At 42.4% G+C, this 25,787-nt stretch overlaps 1 protein-coding gene across 50 annotated transcripts in view; it reads right to left on the minus strand.

Moving 5' to 3' along the window:
• Positions 1-25,787, minus strand: part of LOC120820365 (neurexin-1a) — a 192,650-nt gene that overhangs the window by 63,423 nt on the left and 103,440 nt on the right. For 46 of the 50 annotated variants that reach the window (XM_040178031.2, XM_040178030.2, XM_040178038.2 and 43 more), the window contains one exon: positions 569-750. In XM_040178031.2, the coding sequence (XP_040033965.1) occupies positions 569-750 (182 nt within the window). Of the gene's footprint in view, positions 1-568; positions 751-14,829; positions 16,874-25,787 lie in introns of those variants that run through there. The other 4 variants (XM_040178036.2, XM_040178034.2, XM_040178033.2 and 1 more) reach the window with 1 other exon arrangement.

Genomic DNA, 25,787 nt, shown 5'->3' on the forward strand with positions numbered 1-25,787 from the left:
AGCAAACTCTTACATGAAACTTTATGTATGTTTTCCCTTCCAATGTAAAGTATTTTTCATACTTGAGCTAAAACTAAAATGAATCATCTTAAATAACAAACTATTAAAAAAGATACTGTTATATGTTGTTTCACTGTGGCTAACCAACAGCAGGGCAGAGGAAGGGGAGCCCAAAATAAAATGTATCCAGGTTTTATATGCACAGTATGCAACAGACCAGCATCACTGCACTTCCTCCTGCACACACGGCGGCCATAACACAGAGACTGGAGGAGGGGATCAAACCAACACAAACTAAATGAGCATGCATGGGGCGTGCACGTGGCACTTACGACTCACGGGTTATTTTGCAGTAAATAAGAAATGTTCACATGTCGTTAGGTTATGACTGAACTGTTGCTTGGTGAATGCAAAATTGTCTCTTCCACTGCAAATCAGCGTGAAAAGCAAAACATGGGACAGATACATTTGCGATAAAACTGCTAATTTGTTTAGGACCTTCTAATGTAATATTATAAATCTACTGTGCTTAATTTGAAAGACCACTATTAAACACTGGTTGACTTACAATGTGCAGCTTCAGGAAGTCTCCGAGACCAGAGGAGCTGTCCACCCTCACCAGGACAGCGTCCTTCAGGTGTGTGCTGAAGCCGATGGCTAGCCGGTCAGCTCTGGTGCTGGGACGGTCATTTGGGGGCCACGTGTATGTGATCAGTCCGCCATCGCGCCCAAAAATGTATGTTGTTCCAGCTGGAAGAAAGAAAAAAGCAGAGATACATATAAAGGAGTCGATTCCCTCTTACAATTCTGTGTGAGGATTGAGCCACTGACAACACAACACAGCATTATGGACAAAAAAGCCGGCACGGATGCCGATGCGTACGGAGCACCGCCAGCGTGAAGTGTTTCATTGTGCTGAGTGATGACTTTGCAAAGCACCGAGCAACACATTCCTCTTGAACGGCTCTCAGCCCCGTCTGAGTGCGCTAATATCAATTCATGAGAATGGGAAAATTCTGCGGAAAATGTAATGCTCCACGATTACTCCGTTTTTTTGTTATCGCCCGCTTCACCTCTAGACGGGGGAGGCACAAATGACGTGCAGTGGATCTGCAGCCATGTCCCAGGTAACCAGCATGCCAAAACGGGCACCTCAAAGCAAAGGCAAACTCAGCCGGCAACGTTATTGACTGACTGATCCAATTATGCCCTACCTGTGACCTCTAAACCAGCTACTTCCTGTCTCGCTGCATTTGCCCATTGTCCGTCGGAGCCGTATGAAAGGTTTGAGCGTGACCTGGTAGATGGGAAGAGCGGCTCTAATCACGTAGCTATTCAGTGAGAAAGAGCCGTGCAGCCTTATTACGGTGAACTAGTCAAATTGCTGGTTGAAAATAAGTCAATATTGCCAAGTGGTTAATTATAAAGGGGGGAGCATGTTCCTGAATGAAGCAACGGCTCAGGTTCACCATTTCAGGGCTGTCAGTGCTTGGTCAATCAAATAAGTGCCTATTACTCTCCAATTAGACTTATTTGGGCGTTTCAATTAATTCCTGCTCGGACATGAAAAGTATTGTTGCTTGTGGAAAGTGTGCATACCTGTGTGAGTGAATGAGGACTGGGAAATAAATGCTTGTGAGAAGGGCTGAAAATAAATGCAGCTGTCAGATTAGCATAAAACAGCTATCTTCATGAAAAATTAGACAATGGCCCCTGCTATTTTGCTATGCAGTGAGAAGGAGAAACAGTGAGTGAGCGAGCACGTTAATATCCACGGGGAAAAGGGAGTTAAACAGCCTGAGCCTGGACAATAGATTATAAATCATTCTGACTGTAGAATGTAAAAACTATCGATATATTTTGCATTTACTTATTTATTTCAGTATTCTTTTGTCTCAATTTTCTTTTCCAATATTCATTCCCAAAACATAATGAAAACAGTTAGCTAAACATAATTGCATCATTTATTAACAATACTGTGATTAACAAATGCTTTTGGGACATACAGATCTACGGCAGGATTTATTGTTTTCATAAAAAATAACACGCATTTATAAAACATGAATGAAAAAACACAGTAAGCGTTCGTGTTTGCCTGATGGATAAAACATCATGAAGCTTCATGACTTCTACAACGGAAATTAAATTATGTGTAATATATTTCGGAGGCAGGCATCATTTCTTTTTCATGAAATCAGGCGGCTACAGCTGAAAACCTGCCGTGTTCCACTAATGCACATCTGATGTCGGCCCCTTCGCAGAGCAATCTCCGATTCATGTAGCTCGCGCTGGACCGTTGTCACTGTCTCCAAGTTTCCCCCCCAGTCATCAAACACTTGCTCCATGCTGGAGCTTATTATAATTAAGCTCTTCTAAACCATGTCAGAGTGGGAACTCACTGGGCCCTAAAGCGTCCGTTTCCCCACGCTCTATTCATACAGATTTGACACCCACTTCATCCCACTGACAGCTTATTTACTTTTGATGACCTAAAAAAAAAAAAAAAAAACACACTGGAACATAAAGATTGATCATTTCAGTGGACTGCGATGCAGATATTGCTGCTGACACTCAAAAGCGAACGGTCCACTCAACTAACTGCTCAGTTAGTAGAATTTTTAGATGGGTTTGAATTCAGGAAGTGAAAAAAGTAATGCACATCGATTAGTAGAAAGGCAAACTGAAATCCATACAGGCACACTCGACCAGTGATAAACCCCCTGAGGGACGCGCTAGGATTAAGATGCATGGAGAAACATGGCTAATGCACACCTACACCGCGACGCAGTGGCATAAAATCAGTCTCGTCTGTGCGACTCCAGTGGCACGAGTAATTATGCACTTGCTCCGTGTTTGGTATGTGTGTCTTCCTCCGGGACACTGGGGACAACATGATACGTTGGGAGCCATTAGAAACAGGGGCGTCCTGGAAATACTTAATACTGTTTGTTGTCTTGTTAATTTGAAGCGTGATTAAATTTCTTCCCTATTCATCCACTGGACAATATAAAAAAAAGAAGAACGACGAATGAACGAGAACAAGGTCCATTGAGGCGACTTTGAGATGCAAAGTGCTTAGAGCTTAGAGCCCCACGCTACACAAAGCCTAAGAAACAGCATGTCAATTCTAATTATATTGCTTCAGCTGCGCGTTTAGCTATTCGTACGTCTTACTTCAAGACTCTCATAGATGATGAGACCTCCAGGATCAACTCCTCAGCCACAAGTCTCCCCTGTTAAAGGATAATGAATTAATCTGCCCTCATGTTGGACTCCACTGAGAGCCGGCTGCCCTCCGCTGCGTCAGGTAACATCAAAATGTAGCATCATCCCTCATTCTCCTGCATACGGTCAAGGAGGTGTGTGGGAAAGTAGCCCTTAGGAAAGTGGATATGCCCTGTGTGTTAGAGCCCATCTGGGCTTTGATTTCTCTACATCCATTTTCATCCGAGTCGGTGTGAGCAAAGGAAAGTACCCTGGCACTGAGCCCTATAGCGTAGCAGTTGTGGGGCGCTTAAAGATTAACAAACCGAGCAGCCCGCGTGACCATGCTGCTCAGCTGAGGTCATTCTCCCGGACCGTCTTTCCTCTGACCTCCAACGCGGCCCGCGTAACGAGCTTCGAATTACCACGTCTGCCAAGAAACTGGGGAGGAATCCAATCATAATTGCATAGTTGTGATGGAAATATGAAAAGGCAAAATGACATTATAGATCCGCTTTCCGTCAGCACCTTGCACTTGCGTTTCTCTCTTTCTGCTGCCAAGGATTCCCGTAATGACTGGTGTGCAAAAATAGACTGCAGAGTTGGATATAAAACGGATTTTTTTTTAATACTTTTTTGATGCTTTACATGGAGCTATTAAACGGAATTTCCTCTTTTTCCAATTGTGTCTAGTCGATTATTGTTATATCCATGTTTGTTTGCTGTATACCTTATATAAGACCTTTATATGGATGTAAACATGTTTGTGACTGGGAGAGAAATAAGTGAACATCTGCATGAATGTTGTTCACACCCAAACCATTGAAATGACAAAACTATATTACGGATAAAATCATTGAGTTCATCTTTGCTCTGTGCCCCCCTCAGGGAGGAGGAGTACAATTAAAAAAAGCTTAATGATGTCTATTGGATTACTATCTCAGGTTGCCGAGAAATCATTAGTGACTTATGAGGACACTATTGTCTAATAAAACACTATCGGTATCTTGTAAAGGAGTCGTCTCGATCAATGCTCCTTAACATTTAGTGTCGTAAGGGAAAAATTGTCAACGTGAGACATTTTTTTTACTCTCCTGATCTACTCTTCTCACCACATTTTATCTTTTGGAACAATTTAATGGTCTGCTGACTGAGAAGATGAAGTGGTAAATAGATGGTGGGGTTATGGGAAAAACATGCAACGTCCTTCTTTTTTAGCTGCATGTTCTAATTTGGCAGCGATTACAAAGCCGTGAATTATAGAGACGGGCAAATAGGGGCAGCGTTCACACAGCCGCCGTGTGTAATTAAATGGTGCATCACACCACATGAACCAAAATAATGATGCCAAAACAGTGATACCTGTCTATATATACAGTAAAGACATGAAATGAATAGGTGCGTGTGTATACCCCAAGTCTTTTTTCCTGCGAGAAATAAATTAGTGAATAATATGAGGAATAGGAAATAAATTGTGCTTGGTGCTTTAATGCGACAACATGCTGAGGGCTTCGTTTACACTTCTGTCAATGTTGAAGACTTTTCTTAAATATCAATTACTTTCATTTCTGTTAACATATTTAGTATAAATACAAAGTTGTAAAATAGTCAACTCCATTTTTTTATTTATGTGGGGAAAATTCTCAAATCTCATTTTACCTACTTCATTTTACTGTGTGATTTTGGCAACCTCTAATGTATGTAGTTGAATCAAAACAACACACGCAACCAATTTCAATTTCTGATGTTTTCTATTGACATTTCTGTACTGATCCTTTCATTGTCTATTCACCTACAGTAATAAGTTTCCCCACTGTACTGTGAACATTTGTGTCAGTTTAAACAGTTTACTTCAGATTTGTTCACACGTGTGCTGATGCTATAAATATAAAACATCTCTCCTGTACACCAGAAACCATTTTCCAGAGGAGGACTGTGCTTTCCTGTCGTGGGGCTCTGTGTTGGCGAGGTGACATTTCTGGCAGGCATTTTCCGTTCCGTGGCAGTGTGGTGTTCTGGCAACATGCTGGGACATTAATGAAGTGCTCCAAAGTAAGGAGAGAGAGAGAGAGAGAGAGAGAGAGAGAGAGAGAGAGGTTGTGGTATGAAGAATCCCCTGGGATGTTTTTCATTTCCCCCGCACCTTCCGAGTCCGGGTTCAAAGGAGTGCGGTGGACTGTAGTGGTGTCCTGCGCTACTTCCATTCCTTTAGCAATTATTGCGCATACATACTGATCCCAATCTGGAGCTTATAATGTATTTTTTAGGATATGTCGGCCAATTTTACTTTCATGCAATTCCCTCCAGCTGGATATTCTTTATTGTTATTCCAAGTACATCCACACGTGTGCGATGGATGAGGAAGAGGCTGGAAGGTGAACCTCTCCCGTCACCACACTGCACCGGAGTAGGCGGCCGTATCCGTTGGCTGTTCACCTAATGTCAAGGAACCATTTCTTCCATTTGGCAACGGAGCTCTGAGCATCGGAGCAGCACAGTAACCTAGTATGCTATCGCCCCCATGCTAATAGAATTAGAAGAGCCTTTATTGGCTCCTTGAAATTAGTCACCTCGTGCTCAGAGACCCGGGAGCTTTTATTGTGAAACCGTACATTCCTCGGTCTGTACTGTACATTCAGTTGTTTGAGGCGCTGCTTTGACTGGTGATGAAAACCCTTGCAGTATTAAAGTATTACAATTTGTATTAAACATTGAACATTCTATTGATGAAGGAATTATATTGGAAGTTACAAAAATAAAATGAGTTCTGCTGGAAAATTAACAGACCCTCCAGTTAAACGTCAATTTTGTAGCAGCAGCCAAATGCTTTGACACGCGAGGTGAATAATTGTCCGTCGCCTTTGACCGCAGCCGTACGTGGGAATAGTTAAGGACAGTGAAAAAAAATATGAGTTCAGTGCAATTGGTTTTCCAGTTGTTTGGAGTCAGCAGTCAAAGCACAGCCTCTGGTTGTCTGACCCGTGGGCACAGAAGAATAAAATTGGCCTGGACAATGAAAACTGGACTGCAAGGTATAGCGGACACAGCTACGTCCCTGGGGCTGAGCCCAACCCCCACCACCTAGTCTTTACAACTGCATCTGTTCACCGTTTCACTGCAGTGTACCGTGGCCCAACACTTTAAAACATCACTCTAAAGCGTTGCTCCTCGTGAAAGCAATTCTCCATCTCCACTGGTGTGTGAGCGGCCCATCGGGAGACCAAAAAAGCAATGGATTGTTGACTTGTCCTAATTCCCTCTCTTAGCAAAAACAACTGCCTCCCTTATAATGGAATAGGCAGTTAGAACAGCAATAGAAAGCCATGAGAAAGGGTTTCATCACAGGTTGAGACGGGAACAATCCTGCACAACATACCAGTGATTTCACTGGTATGCAGTGCCAGCAAATGCCAGCAAAACAAACTTCTAATTTGACCACTTCAACTATATGTGAGGGGGCAAGGTTTCGCTCAAATAGATGAGAAAGCGCAGGATTGTGCATTGTGCAAGCAACTCATCAATTTTATATATCGTTGGCCTCTTGCTGTAATCGGCCGCCAAAACATTTATTGAGCATGGAGTGGAAATTGAGCCATTTTGCCAGCTAGTGTAACTGCTGCCATTCAGTCATGAAACTAACCCATCACATAAAAAGCTATATACTGCACACTCCACACTCTACGCTCCTTTCTCCTCCCCTTTCATTTCTCAGTGATACGTCCCTTCCTTCAGTTTTCATCAGAAGGCTGGAGCTGAGCTATTCTCTTTTTAGTCAGCAGAAAGCAGAAGGGACGGAGGCGCTAAATCAACCAGGAGCTCAGACTGTCTGCTTACTTTCTTGTTGGCTTAATAAGTCGGAGCATATCAATGTAAACTTTTACAGTTCATTTCCCAGAGACAATCTTCACCACCAGCCAGTTATACATACCGAGAAAGTATGTGTGTTTTAATGTGTTTCAATAATAGCAAATTTAGAATCACTGATGGTAATTAATGTAAATGATGGATGAAATTATGAATTGGCCCTGAATGTAGATGTGAAATAATCTCAAAGGAGAAAATTTACCCTGGGTCTTTAGACTGGACAGATATTTTAATGAGCTTATTTCTATAGTATAGTTTCAACAATATCCCGTGACTTGTGCGCCTCAAACTCCTTCTAATGAAGACAATCCCACTGTAGCAGTTCTGCTTAGCACAGCTGACAGTGTCCAACCTGTCTTCATAAGCTGCAAAGGATTAGTCCTCTCTCCCTGCTTTGCCAACTTGATGTAATTAAATTAAGTGGGAACTAGAAGTGGAGCATTACGGCCTACCTCACGATTCCTCATTGGAGGGTATACGCTTGTACTAATATAAGCATATATTAGTATAATTTATGTTTGTATTAGTATAAATTAGTATAAATACGGGACCAACAAAATATTTACAAAAACGGAGGGAGAGAAAACATAGAAGCACTTAAGTCAAAGCTCAAGGCCAGTACAGTGGAAAACAAACATGTGAACTGGTAAAAAGTGGGAGAAAAGAGAGAATGGAATGTTCTAGGAGATATTGGCTGCATATATCGCTTACAGGAGGTACCAACAATGCAACAGGCATATGGCTACACATTCAGGTAGCGGCTAACCAACGTTTCCCCATCAGTATATCAGGGATGCGCCCTGCGGAAAAGTTGTGTCATAACAGCTGTCAAATTGCCCCGTTCACTATTCACACTTCACAATTAAAATGTGTGAAGTGGCCAAATAGGCAATATTCTTAACGAGGTCATAGAGGTCAATCTTCAAGAAGTATCTCGTGATGATTGTGTGCCATCGATGGACTGCCGACATATCTTGCCTTCAACTCATGCAATCTACAGTTTAACAGAGATTCTGAATCAAGAAATGTGCTCCCTGCGTCACACTGTTGCCATATTTCATTCTGCACACTGCTCTGAGGAGATACGCCTTTCCCTCCCCATGACGTAGCCCCCGGGAAGCCATACCAACTGCCCTCACTCTTCATGGCAAGGAACCATCAATTCATGTTTGAGGTAAAGTCCCCCCCAGGTCCAGAAATATAAAGCCGGGGATTCTCAGTCCGCCAGTGTCACTCACACCCTTTTGCTCCCCTCCTGGGCAGTGATACATGAGCCCGTGCCTTGTGAAGCAGACTTGCCCATCCAGGCAGAGCTGACAAGACCCACTGTCTTAATGGGGCAATACTCCAAACGGGCCCTTTGTTACCCTGACCAGCTGCGTATCTGCCTCCCCGGCCAACAGCCTTGGCTCTGATAGAGGTGTCTCACAGTATCGACAGCTTCTAATTTACTCTCTCATCATCACTTGCCTCATTTACTCCTCAGACTCAATGCTCCCTTTCTCTCAATTCGGGCCAGCCATTTTGTTTGCCAGCAATTTGTTGATTAGATTATTCTGCATCCAGTGTTTAATTAGCGTGCCAACAAACACACATGGAAAAAGTTAAACTTAGATAAAAAAAACAACTATCAGGCGATTCCCTGCTCTTTCGATTTAGAGTTAAAGGCCTCTTTGAGTGATTGCATGCCATAAAATATGAGTGCATTATTTAGTTTCAGTGCGTCTCTGCATGGAATGAACCAAAACATCACAGCTTCCAAATGCTCTCTCTAAGCTGTTGTATTCTCTACTAGGGAACAGATGTGCAGTAGGACTGCAGTTCTAATTACTGAAAAAGACAAATGTGGGGGATAATTACAGAGTGGAAGTGAGGCGGAAAGCACAGTCCAGGGCCAGAGCTCTGATCTGAGACTAGGGACAACTCTGGCTGCCCATCGCCATATGCAGCCAACCTGCACCAGCACAAACACTACTTTCACAAAAAAAAAGCTGCTTCATGATCAGATAGAGCTGCTGTTCTTTACTGAGCATAATCATGCATTAGCACTATAAGATATAACGGTCTATACTATGCTACGTAGTTACAACCAATCGTAATGCCGCAGTACGGCTTTCTTTGAAAATATTGAATACATCCACATCTCTACCACTTTTTGTGAGGGAAAACACCATAACGAGACTCCTCAACTGTCCCTCGTCTACAACAAATCCCTGTTTAGCTCAATGCCGCGTGGATGTGTGGCACGCAGTGGAGAAATGTGCTACACGAATGGTTATTTGGGAAGCAACACGTAAAACAAATATCACATATTAGGAAAAACTATGTTAATGTCGGTTTAAAAATGTGTTCTATGCGTTTTCTGTCTCACCAGGAACCCGTTGCGTATGGTTCATCCCTGCATGACACGTTTGTTTTTTACTGCTTACTCCTAAGCTTTGCCCAGGAGAGAAAAAGCGTGCTTTGGTCTTAATTGAAAGATTAATCATCTACTTTGCTTATTGCTGAGAAGCCTCACTTTGTAAGTAAGCCTCCACTAAATGGTGAGATATTATTTAATCAGCTGGACGTCTTTAAAAGATGACGCAGCAACGTGAACATGATATTTACTGACTTCCCGAGGGAGTTTTGTTGAGTAGCAAAACAGCCTTTTCAATATAGCTCTGTATACAGCTCTGCTTCCTCGTTAGAAACGTTCTATAGGAGCACCTTAAGAGAGCAGCGTTGTCCTTTATCTCACACCAAGCCATGTATCTACCAACACCTACACAAATAAATAAATGTGCGTGGGCATGTATTGTATTTCTACACTATGTTGCAAAATATATGCTTATATTAGCTGGCACTAAGGTAGGCGTGTTTTTATCAGCCCATGCCAGAAGACCTGAGGCACTGAGAAATGGAAGGAGCAATGAGGAAGGTGAAATCCCACACAATCCTATTACAGTGGATTAGGGGGCCGCTTTCTTTCTGCAGCCACTCTGCTGCAGGTGAGCGATTGTAAATTGCAAAAAAAAGAATAGTTATGTTACAGTTTGTTCTTATTAAGGCCTTTTATTGTAACCAGCAGGCATTCCTTTTTTGAAACATTTTATTTTCATAAGTAATCCAGGATACATGATAGGAAAGTGGTCAGGTAATGATTCGTAAACTAACAATAGTTAGAAGACTGTCAATCTAACCACCGACGTAGAAGAGCAGAAAGACGGAGGCTTTGTTTCTCACGTGAAACAGACCTTTATTTAAAAGTAGTAAAGGACTTATTATTGATCAGATGATCAATGACAATCATGTATTTCCGTCTTCTGGGTGCTGACTGCCAAAGAAGCCCATTTTGTTCGGCTTCCCCTGTGTAGAGGGTTATCAGGCTGTGAAGGCTAAAATAATCGACTCTCCATCTTCAGTTTTTTATTCCTTTGACCTTTCCCAGAACCCAATTAGTGCATTTAGGGGAGTTCTTGTAAGTACCGTATGTCGGATGACAATATTTTATTTATTTTAAGTGCATATTTTGCTTTGAGACATTTTTATTCTAACTAGCCAATTATATCTCACTATATAAATGACTACTCACATTCACAGCCTTCTGACAATGACTCAAAGTGATTAGGTAGATGGAGGATGATCTGGGAGAGGGTTGTGCTTTGTGTGTATGGAGTGAGTTCTTGTTCATTTGTGAGTACATATGCAATAAATGTGTGTATACAGGCTTTACTGGCACAGAGATAGCTGCTGCATCATTATGATGAATGGGAATGAGGCGTCAGCAGCGCGACTGAACACATTTCAGATTAGATTAAAATGAAAGACCAAAAACGTGGGCTTTAACATTTTTGATTTCCGTTTTTACGTATTTCAATTTATCTTTTTTTTCTACTAGTTTCTTTTGTTACTCTCCTGGGAAATGGAGATGCATTTATAGGATGAATCAGACTGGACTGCGGGTAACTATTTTCATTATCATCTTTAACACATTGACCCACACTACAGACACATCACTCCTCCACTCTTTCCCTTTCTACACTCAATGTTGGCATACAGAAATCTAGCCGTGGTTCAAACGCTCAATAATTAATGTGAATCATAATTCATAAATCAAATTCTCTATTCCACTCCACACTATGTTTTACCTTTTCACAAATGCACAAATTCAAGTTCTGCTTGAATATAAATTTGCCTCCTTGCTATACATTAGATTATCTGTCATTTTCTTGTTTTAATGTGGCATGATGTTGGAAGAAATATATCTTATCGTCTGGTGTAGTTTGTGTGTGTCCCAGTGGAATTGTCCTAATACAAAATCCTCTTGTGTTTTGCAGAATGGAAAATGGTGCAGTTGACTATGATAACTTTCCATTCATGCCCAGGATGATGCATTTTCTCTATGGAAATACTTTTAAAAAGGAAAGCCAGGAGAGTAAACGTGGACGGGAAAGAACAGAATAGCGGAAGACGGGGGAAGAAGATATTGAGGATGATTCACTAAGTGCCTTCTGGGTAAAGAGCTAACCTAAGCACGTTAAGTCAAAGAAAGGGTCTCTCTCTCTCTCTCTCTCTCTCTCTCTCTCTCTCTCTCTCTCTCTCTCTCTCTCTCTCTCTCTCTCTCCCTCCCCTTCTCTTGCTTTTCTGAGCCTGTAACCCAAACCAGACACATTACTCAGCTGACCCGTCGCTGCCAAACGCATGCAAAGTCGGGTCTCTTTTCCCTTCGTGCCATGCATGGCCTTGTCACCACCAAAAACCACAAAGACCACTGCAGGCGCTAAACGCTGCCAACTCGCTCCGCTTGGATGAACTCAGTACACCAACCAGGGGTCTGAGAGCACGGGGCCAGTCTGAGTGCTTCGGAAGAGTTTGAGTGCAGAGAGCATGAAGGAAGGGAGAGAACAATGAGAAGGAAAGTGCGAGATGCAAGTAGTTTAAAGAGCTTAGATGCACAGAAAAATTGAAAGGTGACGTTTGTGTTCTCACACATCTGAGAGAGAGAAGGAGGAAACGACTGCATTTCGCACACTCTCATTCCTGGGTCAATAACTGCCTCTGCTCCCTTTAGAGCTGAGGGGACATGTACTCCGATCCTTATCAGGGCAGCTATCATCTCAGCTGCCTCACAGAGGCAGAGATACTGTCATCCTCGCACTATCACGGAATGACATCAGCTCAGAGACATGGGAGTAATTATATTATACAAGCCCCCAACACACCAGCAGCAAGGCAACAATATCCACTTTTTTTCTTCCTCTCTCTCTACTCTCTCTCTCTCTCCCGCTTGCTCTCTCTAGCTCGCTTTCTTTCTTTCCTTATTTTCTCTGGTGGGTCTTTACTGAGAAGTGTGAAGTATATCACATAATCAACATGGATCTTCAGGTTAAATCCCCCCCGTAGTAAACAGGCTATGACTGTGTGAGGATGACATGTATCCAGACAGCAGTGAATACAACGTGAGAACCAGCATTGCCCATCAGCATCTTCTGCATTTACCAACGAAGGTTAGAAGGAGATAATCTAAATAAATCCCCAGACAGTCTACTTTCCCATTAACCACTGAAGATAAGTTGCTAAAACTCAAAAAAACACTTTCTCTGCTGATTGGGTAATCTCATCAATCCACTGTCAAGGATTAAGAACACCAGGGGGTGAAAATAATAAGATAACCTAGTTGTATCAAGTATGCAATCCGTCTCTGTGAAGGAGGACTTTCACCTCTGGGTATCTATTCATGATGAATGGTATGTCTACTCCTCAGAGTTGATACTGTCTGAACTTCATTACCGCAAGCCCGAAACAAACAATACATCACACTCCAACTCAATTTCATACATCCTGACCATGGTAATTTTCTTCTTCTCTCCACATACATCAACGACAGGAATACAAATTCAATACAGAGGGAGACAAATCATGTTTTTTTTCTTGATTTATTCTGATACTTATCAGGGTAATGTTTGTTTTCCTATGAAATTAATTACAGGAATTGGCGGAGTGAAAGATGTTTGGAAAAATGGATTGATAGCACAGCATTGGGGAAGCCAAGAGTTAGTAGTTTAATTTAGCTACATACTAAGGAAAAAAAGCTCCTTTTAATGAAATGGAGGCAATTTCCATATAGAACAAACTGTCAGCCCTCTATTAGCGTTGTTTAGTCTAATCACTTGAGACAATGTTAAATGCACTGTGACAATAATAGGATTAGATTCTAACATTGGCAGTGACACCGAAAGCTATGAGCGAGATAGAAACCGTGGGGGCCAGAGCGAAACTTTTTGTTGTTTATTAAATAGACGTTACAATTATGAAGCATAAAAGATACTGCTAAAAATACACGATCAAACCTGGGGGGCTTTGGTGCTTTTGCATTCACCAATTTCCTTGAAAACATTGAGCTGTGCATGTTTAATTGCTGCTGTGAAAAGACGCCCCATGAAAGGAACAAGCCCCATGAAAATAAAAACAATTTAGACAACACAGCTAAGACAACAACAGCAGGCTCTGTCCTGGAGCCAGGTACCATGTGGAACAGCATGTCTCCTATTTTGCATTGATGCACCCTCCGTGCGCCGTTCAACCAAAAATGTAATCGAAGAAACCCTTACATTAGCCGCCCAGGACACGCCCCCCACTTTATCTTTCACACTAACAGCACAGTAAAGGCAGAAACGCAAACAATGATATTAGGTCTTGGATTGTGCCTGAAAACCCCACATGGCCCCACACGTCCTAAGAAGGAGGAGGGGAAGGGGGGGGGGGGGGGGGGGGACAAGTCACGAAAGAGTGGCCTAATTGACTCTCTTTTTGTCTCGGCGGCCCGGCGAACCTCCCCATCGCCCTCATCATCACTGAAGAGCACCGACTCCGCTGTTCATACAAGTCTAACTGCGCCCAGTGATCCGGGGACCAGCTAAGTTTCTGGGCTAAAAAAAAACGTCTTTAAAAAGCACAGCGCTGCTCTGCGATGGAGACATCCCTGACAGCTTGTATTTTTAAACTTTAATATTAGAGACTTCACTCACATTGCAGTACCTTTGTACATGATGAAGCATTGTCTACTCAATGAAAGGCAGGGTCGCTCAGCATTACGTCAGTGGTACACCAGTAGTGATTACGTCACTTAAAAATCCTTGGGTAGTATGATGAGTAAAGAAAGAATATTTTGGTCTTCTGTGTGTCATATATATTGAATGCTGAATACCAGCATCGCTCACAACTGCAGGTAAAAATTGCAATGCAAAAAAAAATAGTAAAACAAGTAGTGGGGGAAAAAAAAAACTGCGGTATTTCTAAAATCATTCATATTGAGGAGAGCATACTGCAGTCTACCGCCTATAGTTGGGCAGATGTTATATAATTCCTCATATTTGAGATTCTGTCATGGACCTTTGTGTACCAAACAGGGGAAAGAGGCCTCATCCACACTCCACGCTGGGCAGAGTGCAGGACCGACTCGTCACCCCGCGGAGCTGGAGGCAACACATCTTTGTCTCTCTCAAACACCCCGGGGGGCAACATGGAGCGCTGCAGCCTCCTAATCCCGTCTAATCTGGACACAGTGAAGCATCTGGAGATAGGGATATGGCTAATCCCAGACATGGAGACAGAGGGCACTTTGCTGAGACCGTGAAACAGGGGATCGGAGTTACGCGACCCATGCGTCAAGGGATGGGTAATCTTCAGCGCAACAAACAATATCGAATCAGCATGAAACATCCAAAGAAGTTACTGTCTGCGGCGAACGTATTGCTGGTGAGACAAGGAAACACTTACTGTGCCCTGCTCTAAGGGATGCAGGTGATCTGTGGATGGCAATAGGCACGACATGGTGACGCTTGTTTCCATGGGAGAGGTGAATGTGGTGGAGGCTCTCCACGGCACCGGGTTCCGACCCGGCCACAAAGCCCAGGGCCAGGGCAGTGATCCACAAGGCCAGGTGGGTGAGTGAGGCTGAATTCCGGTTTAGGGGCGACGTTGAGGGCCTGAGGGGAGAAAACTGTGTCCACCATCCCTCGAACATCTTCCCCGAGTTGCCAGGTGAGGCTTCAGGTCAAAGTGGAACTTCGTGAGCCTCACAGACCCATTCTTCTCACCTCGCCGAAATTCACGTCGCCAGGAGACGCTCGCACAGATCCGGAGGAAAAGAACGAAAAAAAAAAAAAAAAAGCAAAGAGGGGACACCACACAAAATGTCGGTTGGGAGAAGAAGAAAATGAAAAAGCCTCTTGCTGTTCTCCACAGAGTTAAGAAATCCACAAGAGCACCCAGGGAAGTGAAGCGGTATCATACATCATCATACAGAAACAATCAGATGCAATCACTCAAGAAATGAGGGCAACCTCAAACAGAAATGGAAAAATCCCAGCTCGCTCCGATTCCCTGAGTTCCGTTATTCTCTCCGTTTCTCTTTATCCTTCTGTTAAGCCTTCTCAAAACGAAACACCATACAACTAAAAAACTACATTAATATTCCCAAAAATGCAATTGCCAGGAAAGACAAAAAAACAACTTCAGTGGAGACTGATGGCACTCGTGCAAAGTGAATCTCTTCAGAAAATTGAGGCAGATGTTCAGATGTTTCCTGCCTGCGGTGGTCTCGAAGGATGTCCAGAGGAATGGGACCATAGTGAAATCCGAGTCACATTTTCCCGTGTTGGACAGCTGCAGCAGAGTGCGGGAGAGGGCGTGATCACGCCTGTAAGTTGTGCCAAGTAGCGCACCCCTTCTCCGTCTAGAGATCCCTGCTCCCACCGAGACCCGAGCGATAGCAAAGACAGCACCTGAGAGAGCAGCCCGGGGCAGAGACACACAATCACACCAGGGCAGCGTCGGCAGCGCCGCTCCAGAAGATGTGCGCAAGAGGGGAGAGAGGAGAGAGGAGAGAGGAGGAGGAGGACAGAGGGAGGGGGAGCCTCGGCAGCCAGCCAGGAAGCAGCAGAGAGCGCGAGTGGCTATGCAAATGGGCAGCGTCCACATAGCGAATCACTGGAGCCCGAGTGCATTACAGAGGAAGAGCCTATTTAGGCAGAATAGCAGGAATTGAAGCTATGTCCCCCAGCTCTGAATCCTTTCACAGCCTCCACCCTGCTCTCCCCGCTCAGTCATTTTCAATCCACTCTCCTGTGGGGACATTCATGAGCAGTAAAAGGACGAATGAAAGCGACCAAGAATGAATTCATTTTTGTTTCCATTCTTACTCTATAATTTCTAGAGTTCTTTTTTTTTTTACCAATTTCTGTCTCCCTTCTTAGATTTCTTTTTTTTCCCTCTCTGAGGATCTGGGGGATTTGTAAGACAATAGTCCTGCGGATACAAAACAATTCAAGCCAAGCAGTCAAACACAATCCTTGCCTCCCCATCGGCAAAACCGCTTTTTTGTGGGTTCCTGACTGGACTCGCAGTCGGTCGCCAGTAAGATTTAAGAAGAGTGATGATGCTGCAGCTCAAATAGGCAATTCTCGCTTCACACAAAATCAAATAAACACAAACCAGCATGTGAACAAAGCGTGCACAGAGCTTGAGCTGGCAGTCGGACACTGTCTGCAGAGAGGGTGCTGAATCTGGGCAAGTCTGCCACGCCTGCTAATAAAAGATCATTTCTCGCAGGAGAGGGGATGCTGATCGCAGGGTTACGGGAACGTGGAGCACATGTGGACATGAAAGTCTTGCTGATAAACACAATCCGGTTCAGCTGGGAAGTGTGCTCAGTGTTCAGAGTTCAGGGCTGGAGAGCACGAGGCTCAGCTGCAGTGTGTGCCCGCTTCTGTTTGCACAACGCCGATTTCAACATCCTCCCCTTCAGTGTTCTAAGCTGGAGGGGCCCAAAAAAGAAAAAAGCTGTAAGCACCGCTGAGCGGATTTTTGCGGTTTACAGGGAATACACAGCCATTTTATGCCCGAGGAAAGCCAACTTAGCTGGCGTGACACGGGGGGATAATGTGTCCCTCTCCAATGTCCTTTCACAGAAAGACAATGACACCTCCAGATGAGGAAGAGTTAAATGAAAATATGGAGGGGAGATTGAATTTGGTAAAACAACCGATAAGAGCAGCAACTTTGTTATGAAATCAACATGACTGGAGAGACATAACAACCCAGTCTCACAGCGAAACGTGTAATAGCTACGTTGTGGAACGTGGTATTCTCACGCTTTATCCCCAAAGTCGTGACAATACTACGTTTTATTTCGGCCAATTCATTTACATTGCCTTGAAACTACGTCACTAGAAACTAATAAACACAAGGTCTTCTACGTTCTCTGATAGAAGATTCTACGTTCTTATGATAATATAACGCATGCTTCTCGCTAGAAATGCCATCGAAATGCATACAAATGCTGATGCTTTCTTAAAATATTGTGTTTTTCACAGATAATAGATCATTTTCTTTTTTTAGCTGAGGGGAAGTTGATAGTCACATGACCTAGTTGCAACTAAAACGTTGTATTGTCACGCTTTCTCCCCAAAAGCGTGAGAATACCACGTTTCACAACGTAGCTATTACACGTTTTGCTGTGAGACATAATGTGGCATCTGGCACGAGGACAGATTATTTCTCCGATGTAAATGGTATTGCGTTCTTATGCAGTAGCAAAATGTGGTTGAAGTACAAAACAGACACACATTAGGCAACTTTGCGGTCCTCACCTTGTAAAATCTCCATAACCTGGTGCAGCCACCTGATGCTAAAAAGTCAGCCGCATGGAACCACTGCTGCGTTGTCATTTGCATTGGTGAAAAGAAATGCTCCTGCAGAATGTGTTTACACTTTAATAATTATCAGCAGTGCAATCTGCATAATTACTCCTAATAAGCAAATCTATCAGGGCTGCTTGACAAGGACAATAAACAGACTTATTTGGTCCTCAAACTTCACAGGAACGGAAACATAATGGACGAGTAATGCTTGCTAATGCTCTATTTTGCAAAAGCCCACTGGGTATTTAGTTGAAACCCTTTAGTGGTATGCGGCAACTTAAGTAAATGCCATCAGCCTGTGAGGTGAGGCACTGAACAGATCCAACCTTAGTTACTTGTTAGTTTGTGCCCCCAAGTGGTGGAACTATGAAGTACACAAAAGGTATTCTGGTTTACCAAACAGCCAGCAGCTTGAGTTTGAAATATAAGTAGTACAATGCAAGATCCAAATCATCCAAAGAGGTTATTATAGGAGTATTACTAAATGCCTCACTGGTGCAATGAATCCATTCATATATTTAGAGAATAAAGTCAAAGTTAACATGAGATAACATGGATGCAGCTGAAGGGAAAAACACTCACATCTAAATGCCTCCTGCCTGCACAAAAGCAAACACCTGGAACATAAGCCTAATCTAACTACAACTCAGTTACAGATATCTGATTGTCTCGCACCAAATGATTGGAGAGAGATGGCCACAAATCCTTTCACCATTAGATATGTTTGAGTTTTTTCTATCGTGTTCCGAATCTTGTTCCAGTTAGCAAGATGTCTCCTTGACACGAAACCAAATACAGCTCTTCTTTGTTTCCGGTTAAGCCCCAAAGGATTGTTCAAGTCTCTGATACATGTGATGGTTTAAGCACAGTCCCCTTTTGGATCTAAACGTCTGTGTTTTTTTGTTTCTTTTAAAGGTAAAATAAAAAGTGAAATAATGCCACAGCGAGTTACTTAATCAACAAACTGTGAAAAATGGAGCACACCCCCTTGAAGTAAGCCATCAGCTTGAAAAAAGATTAATTGGTCGTAGGTGTAATAGTCTCTTGGAGAGCAAAAGAAAATTGGACATGAGTGGTCTCTCGTAGTTACTCACTTAAGACTCCAACCACCACAGTGCACTCCACTGATTAGATGATTTTTGGAGGAGTGGAGGAATAGTGGAGGGAGAGCTGCGGATTGGGGTCTAAGAGTGCCTGACCCCACTAGAGCAAGGCCTTGAAATCAGTTAAAGGTCCGTCAGGTGATACCTGGGCTGACTCCTTAGAGAGGAACGGGCACTTAGAACCACTATAGAAGCAATATTTCTCCTCCTCGAGAGCCACTGTGACATTTACTGCATTCATTACAAGAAAACACATCTAATGCAAGCTAAGCATGCAAGATTACAGCAGCTTACTGTTTCCTATTCAGGTGCAGTTTAGTACATCAGATAACAACTTTTGCCTCAGGGAGGATGGAGCATGAAGACCAAGCCATGCATGAACCTGGTATACCTGTTGTGTGCTGAAGTGACACATCTGTGTCAGGCAAAGCATATGCGTCCTTATGCAAGAGGGTGTTTGAAGGCTTCTATGTCTGGAGTACACTGTACACTGGCAGGGAGAATATACTGGACTCAACATGATGTATTAATTAAAAGGTAGATGAAAAAAAGTCTCTTTGATTTTGTCATTTGATCCCCACAACATTTAACGTATGGGAAGGAACAAGTCCTAGAAGAGGACGAATAAGAGGAATAATAATTAGAAGAGGAAGGTGGAGAAGGAAAAGGAGGAAGTAATGAAGATCTCAAAAAAAAGAAGCACTCAAAGGACAACGATAGAAATATGAGGAGGAGGAGTAGAAGAAGAAGAGGGAGATGAATGAGAAGAAGAAGGAAACGTGGTGGGAAGTGGAGAAGGATAACAGCAACCAACCATTGCCTACTTAGATGTACACAAGACAGCCAGTGGAGAAGAAACCGAGTAAGCCTTTCGTCAAAAAGACGTTGCTCTTCAACACTATTACTGCCATTCATTGACATTTCATTGTTAAACCTAAGCTTTTTATACAACTGGGGGTAAACTGTGAACATCAAACGTTTCATTACTCAGTCAAACATGCTTAGCGATCTTGACAGAAAGACAGTTGGGAACACAGTGCGCCGATGCTAATGTATGCACGAGTACGGAAATAGAAACAGAGTTCTGTCTTAGTCACCCCGAGATGTGGCATGATAGGAACAGACAGATACAGGGAGGCAACACTCAATACAAACACACAAGCTGTGCCGATCAGAGTGATCTTACTGTGTGGGCGGAGCATGTTCCAACCGAGTACCTGTCTTACAGATTATGCTACTGTATCAGGTAGAGTAGGGGAAGTTAGCTCTAAACACTCATTAATAAAGCATCTACTGGATGATTTCTAATGCAACAACACCTCAGCACCTCTGGCTGGAGAGCCAAGCAGCTAAAGGATCAAATCAGTGCGGCCATGACGGCCCCCATCATTAAGTGATTAGCTCTTTCCATGAACATCTATCCCTCATGCATGTGCAGCTGTCACACAGGCAGTGATGTATACGCTTTAGGCCTAGAATAATCAGCTACATGGTTTAGGGAAGATGCAGCAGCCCTCATGCACCAGATAGAGATCTGGTGCACACTGTTCATTATGCAAGCTATGAAGACTACATAAATAACACCACTCAGGCTGATAAAACGAAGCCCTAATAGGAAATAATGCAGAATTTGTGTTGTTAAATTTAATCCGCAAATGGAACTACGTGGTGGTGTTGTGGAATGACTTCATTTTTACTTGCAGCAAAACAAAGAAACAAAATCTCCACATTAAAACTCATTCATCCTTACTCCAATTTTCTCTCTAATGACTAAGACGTTACGGTTCATTTAATGGAGTTACTAATTTAAGTTAAAATAAAGCTAATTTAAAAACACTCTTTTGATATTGTTGATGCTGAATGTTGTTTGGTTGGATTTTAGCATTCACATGCTGCAGCATTTATTTTGGTTTGTTGGTTTTGTGATGAAAGAAAAAGAAGAAGATTTGGTTAATATTTAACGCTACTCAAGTTCATTAATGCAGGATTTACACAACACATCAAAAGTGCAGTGACGTAGTCGTTGTCAAATAATGACACTGTCTTCTCTTGTTTAGCATAAACACAAATGCATTAGAAAAGATACTAACAAGCACACAGACTTGTTTCAGCGGCTCAGAGGGCCAAAATGACGTATATAGTGCATATATGGCAGAATGATTCATTTTTAACTTTACATCGAGTTGTTTGTCCGCTGGCGAAGGAGGATTCGCAGTCGGACTGATGTGACGTGCAGTATTTTAATTTTTTTCCCCCTAATGCATAAACAATGCTACAATAGTGCTATTAATTTCCATAAACCATTTAAATACGCATTAAGATCAAGCATAGAGGAAATAACATTCACAAATCCTTGAACCTAAGTGCAAATAAAGTGTGTGTATGTGTGGCCGCTTGATTACACGCAAACTTAGGTGTGTGTGTGTGTGTGTGTGTGTGTGTGTGTGTGTGTGTGTGTGTGTGTGTGTGCATGAGCGTGTGTGCGTGTGCGTGTCAGTGGGTGGGTGTGTGCTTATGTGACAATGATGTGTCCGCAAATGTAAAACGTCCCAACTGTCAGTGAGAAATGGGGTTCGAAGGTCGACGGCTTTCCGGAGGCTTTCTTTCTATCTCTTCTGACAGTCTCCAGGATGCAGTGGGCCACTAGGGCACCGCGTCAGTCTCCGTCTTTCTCTCTTTCCTGAAATTCAACCCCAAATGGATCAGTTCCTTTCTCAGAGCTCTTTATCCTGAACAGGTCAAGGACAGGCGGTGTCTCCCGTCAGGAGTCCAAAGCTTCTTTGTTAACGCAACGCTGTGACGGGCTCCAGCTAACTGGGATGGCAAAGAACTTTTATTGGAAAAAAATTGTGTTCTCTAAATATGAAAGTAGGCTACTTATATGCAAACTGCTTCAACTCTTCTCAAAAGGATTTGCTCTTTTTTGCCTACTTTTGAAATGAATGTATTCCTTTTAAATTTTTCAAAATTGAACAATGGAAAAGAGTATACTGTACTGTGGAGAGAGGCATACTACACGCATTCTGGTTCTCTCAAACTTCATCAGAAATAGGTCTGTTTTAATATATAGGCTTTCTGCAGTAACTTGAATCCAAGTAGGGACCCTCATAGACATCATAGACATCATCATAGACATCAATGGAACTAAACAGTTTTTTTTTCCTTTGCAGCATTAATCAGACAAGCTGCACTTTACTCTATTGAACTCTTCAATCTCAAATAGATGAAATTTGACATTATACATTGTAAGGATTAACCTCTGTGTACTTGAATGACTATATCTGGTATGAATTATTGAAGTAACACAAATTCATTGAAGAAACATTAGTCCCGTGAATGACATTAATCTTCAAGAGAGGAGTATTGGGGGTTGACGAGTCTCTTGTGGCTCTCACCTTTATGGCACCGGAGACAGAAGGTTGCACGTCACTCAGTCAAAGAGTGCATGCAGCTTAAGCGTTTTGATGCTGGGTTACAACAAAAGATTAAACTGGGTGGAGGACAAACTATTGTGAAATTAAGTCAGAAGTCGGTACTTCTGACTTAATTTCATAGTCTAAGGTAGGTAGGGCTAAGGTAACACATTCTGTGCCCCCCTCCCCCGGTTTATTCACTGCTATTAGAGGCCGTGATGGCAAACAAGGGGAAGATCTTTGGAGTTGCAATAAATACTTGTGAAAAGTGTGTCACATACAGAATGAGTGAGACTCCAGTATTCTGCTTAGAAGACATTAGAACAACTACTATTACTGGCTAGTTTAGTTCAAGGACAATTTCAACCAATTAACCTACAAATGCTGAAGAGGGTTTGCATTAGTTAAATAGTTAAAATACATATTAAGCACACCTAAAAGGAGAATAGTTGGTCCACCTTAAAAGTTCAGCGCTGATGGGAGAGAATTAACCAACTTTGGGGCCTTTCACTTTAATCAGGTGGAAAATAAGAAAGAGGAAATTGGCTTTGTTCTTGAGATGTTGTAGCATGCATCGGTTAACGGTTGTTGATTTGCAAACGAGAGATAGCTATTAGTCAGAAAATATATTCATGTGTCATTCACGGTTTGCCATCGAGCCAATAATGATGTAAAGCCGTTAGAGCACTGCCTTTGTGCATGCTGTTACTGTAATGGTAACTATGACCTCTGACCTGTCAAAGTGAGGTCCCATACATTCAGAATTGAGTAATCAGAGGTTCAATATATAATAGGGATTTATTTTATTTGTTTCCAGCTAGAACAGCAAATCACTACTTATTGTCCTTTTTCAGTAAATATTGTCTGTTTTGATTACACTGTCCCATCAGCATCAACATGTGCAATTCTAATATAAAGTGATTATTTCATTTTCTCTCCACTGGAATGACTTCCGACTATGAAATTATTCGCAGAATGTCAACCGAAGCAATCAAAAGTTTTTAAATAGTTTAGTACGCCTGCTATCATTACATTTTTTAGGGATGTGTAACACTGTTCCACAGCCTGAGGGGAATGTTCGCAGTGTCATTGTATCACCCAGCAGGGTAGTTTCCTACTCAACACTTTAATTAGTATTGTCTTGTGGAGGACAAATAGCTTCTTATTTCCTGTCAACATTTCCTCTCCAGGCAACCAATTAATAAATACAACCTCAAAGATTAAGTTCTCACCACTGCGCTGTGATGAGATCTAGATGAGATTCGGATTACAACCATGGATATAGGGTAGATTTATGTCTTTGTTATGCAAACAAAAAAAATGTTCAAGAGCAAATTTCTTGCATTGCAAACATGTTTGTAAGTTGAAATAAATAAACTGAGAATAAATTATTTGTTAGTTTTGCTTATGAAACTATTGTTTTTGCCTGCAAACTGACTTTTGCTCTAAGCAAAAAAAGCGTTTTTGGTTTTGCGATCTGAGTTTGTACGTAGTGGGCGGTGCTTACGCCGCCGAATGAATCCAGAGTTTCTACTGGTGGATCGACTGGGCGCTCGGTGTCTGCTTCCACCATTAAACTGTGAGGAGCAACACAGAGATAAGTTGACTTTGTATTTTGTCAAAAATGTTGTAATTGTATGTCATTTGTAATTACTTGCCTGGGTAAATAAAGGGTTGAATAAGAAGAAGAAGAAGTAAAGAAAATATCTCTAATTAAAGATAAAAAACTATTAGGCTAGAATAACTGAGAACAGCTCTGTGAGTGTACATGGATGACATCACATAGAGGCGTGTGGTATACCTACTCAGAGGTATATATATAATATGTTTTATCATATAGTCAAGTATCAACTCACAAGTGCATGTGTGTGAAGCAACTTGGTGATAATTCCGTAGTCTTTCATATCGTCTAACATGTTATAAATTAAACACCCCTTTCTGCACGGATAACACTGCCTGGGAAAAGTTACAGACGAGTTACATCATGCACAGTCGGAGGCACGGAGACCTGGTTTCCATGCCAACAGGCCGTACCCACTACTTCCTGGCACAGAAACCCATTTAAATGTAGACACAGCCAGTATACGAGGAAATTATTGAAAGATAATTAGGGCAGACAGTGACCACTTTTATCGAGTTGGAAGTAGACAAAAGTGGTGAGTAAAAGGGGGACAGCAATAAGACACTAACAGTAAAGTCTTATTCAATAGCTCAGGAATTATGCAAAAATATTGAGGAACAACTCCCAAGGCAACCAGTTGTGAATGTGTGAAAATGAGATCCACACTCAGCCATACTATAAACACATACTATAATTGTGTGAAGGTGGATCTATTGTATATGGTTATACGAGTATAATTTCTTTCTCTGTGTATGTATACATGTATTTATAAACACTACCCATTGATAACATTCAATTTGGTTGTACATTCTAAAAGCATGACAATAGATCAGTTAAAACGTTACATTGAGTGGTTTAAAACAATCCTGCGTTCACATTTGCGTGAATGTTTACTAAAGAAAAAAGACAAAAGCACTTAAGACTGATTCTCTCGTATCTGGAGACACACTGGCTGTTCTCAGCTAGGTCAAGCTTTCAATACACACAATATTTTCAGACCCATTCATTTGTTTCGCTGAGCTGCATTAAAAAGGGGGCCACATCCACGGCAAAGAGGACATTACTTCCATGTGAGAGCAGGCGGTTTACTCCAGTGCCTCTTATCCCCTTGGCCTCACTACTCCACTGAGTTTCCCCTTGATTATTGATCCAAACCAAACTAAGTGGGCTAGGGTCACGCCACCGCAGAGGACAGGGACAAAACTGTCTGCTGTACTTCCTGCGTGCTTGAGTGTGTGTGTGTGTGTGTGTGTGTGTGTGTGTGTGTGTGTGTGTGTGTGTGCGTGTGTGATTGCTAATCTTCATTTTAAATCCAGAGGACCGTCACAACACTAAAACCCAATTGCTGTATGCGAAAAGACCACTTAAGACAGAAAGCGAAAAGAAGATAATGTGGGGCAAATTGTTGTTCATGCAAATTGGAAATTATATTCTTGAATAACTACAAAACACTTAAAACACAATAATCTGTTAAGAAAACCCAACCAGTCTGCAGAAAGAATGTTTTCCTTTTCTATAACTGTTAGATTCTTCTATTCTTTCAAATAATTTATTTGAATGCTAGCTTTTGTGGACTGATGCAACAGACGTGCGTGTTCCTTTGTCTTCAGATGAGGGGCCACGCGATAGAAACAGGGTCCTCTCTCTCTGTCTTCTGTATGCGCTTGAGGAAAATCAGAGCCATGTCTAATGCAGATCACACACTTGATACCGAGCCTGCGGCCCAGACGGACTATTCTCAAGGTACAAGAATGATCACAGACGAAGAGCAGATAACGTGAGAAGGGTCCTCTTTGCCCCTCGGGCAGAGACGATCGGACCAGACCCACGCAACCTCCATTGTTGATACAATATCGACATGGCACTAATAGCTCGGGCTAGAAAACTCGGCGGGGAA

The sequence above is a fragment of the Gasterosteus aculeatus genome, chromosome 6 (assembly GCF_964276395.1).
Source record: "Gasterosteus aculeatus chromosome 6, fGasAcu3.hap1.1, whole genome shotgun sequence".
NCBI lineage: Eukaryota > Metazoa > Chordata > Actinopteri > Perciformes > Gasterosteidae > Gasterosteus > Gasterosteus aculeatus.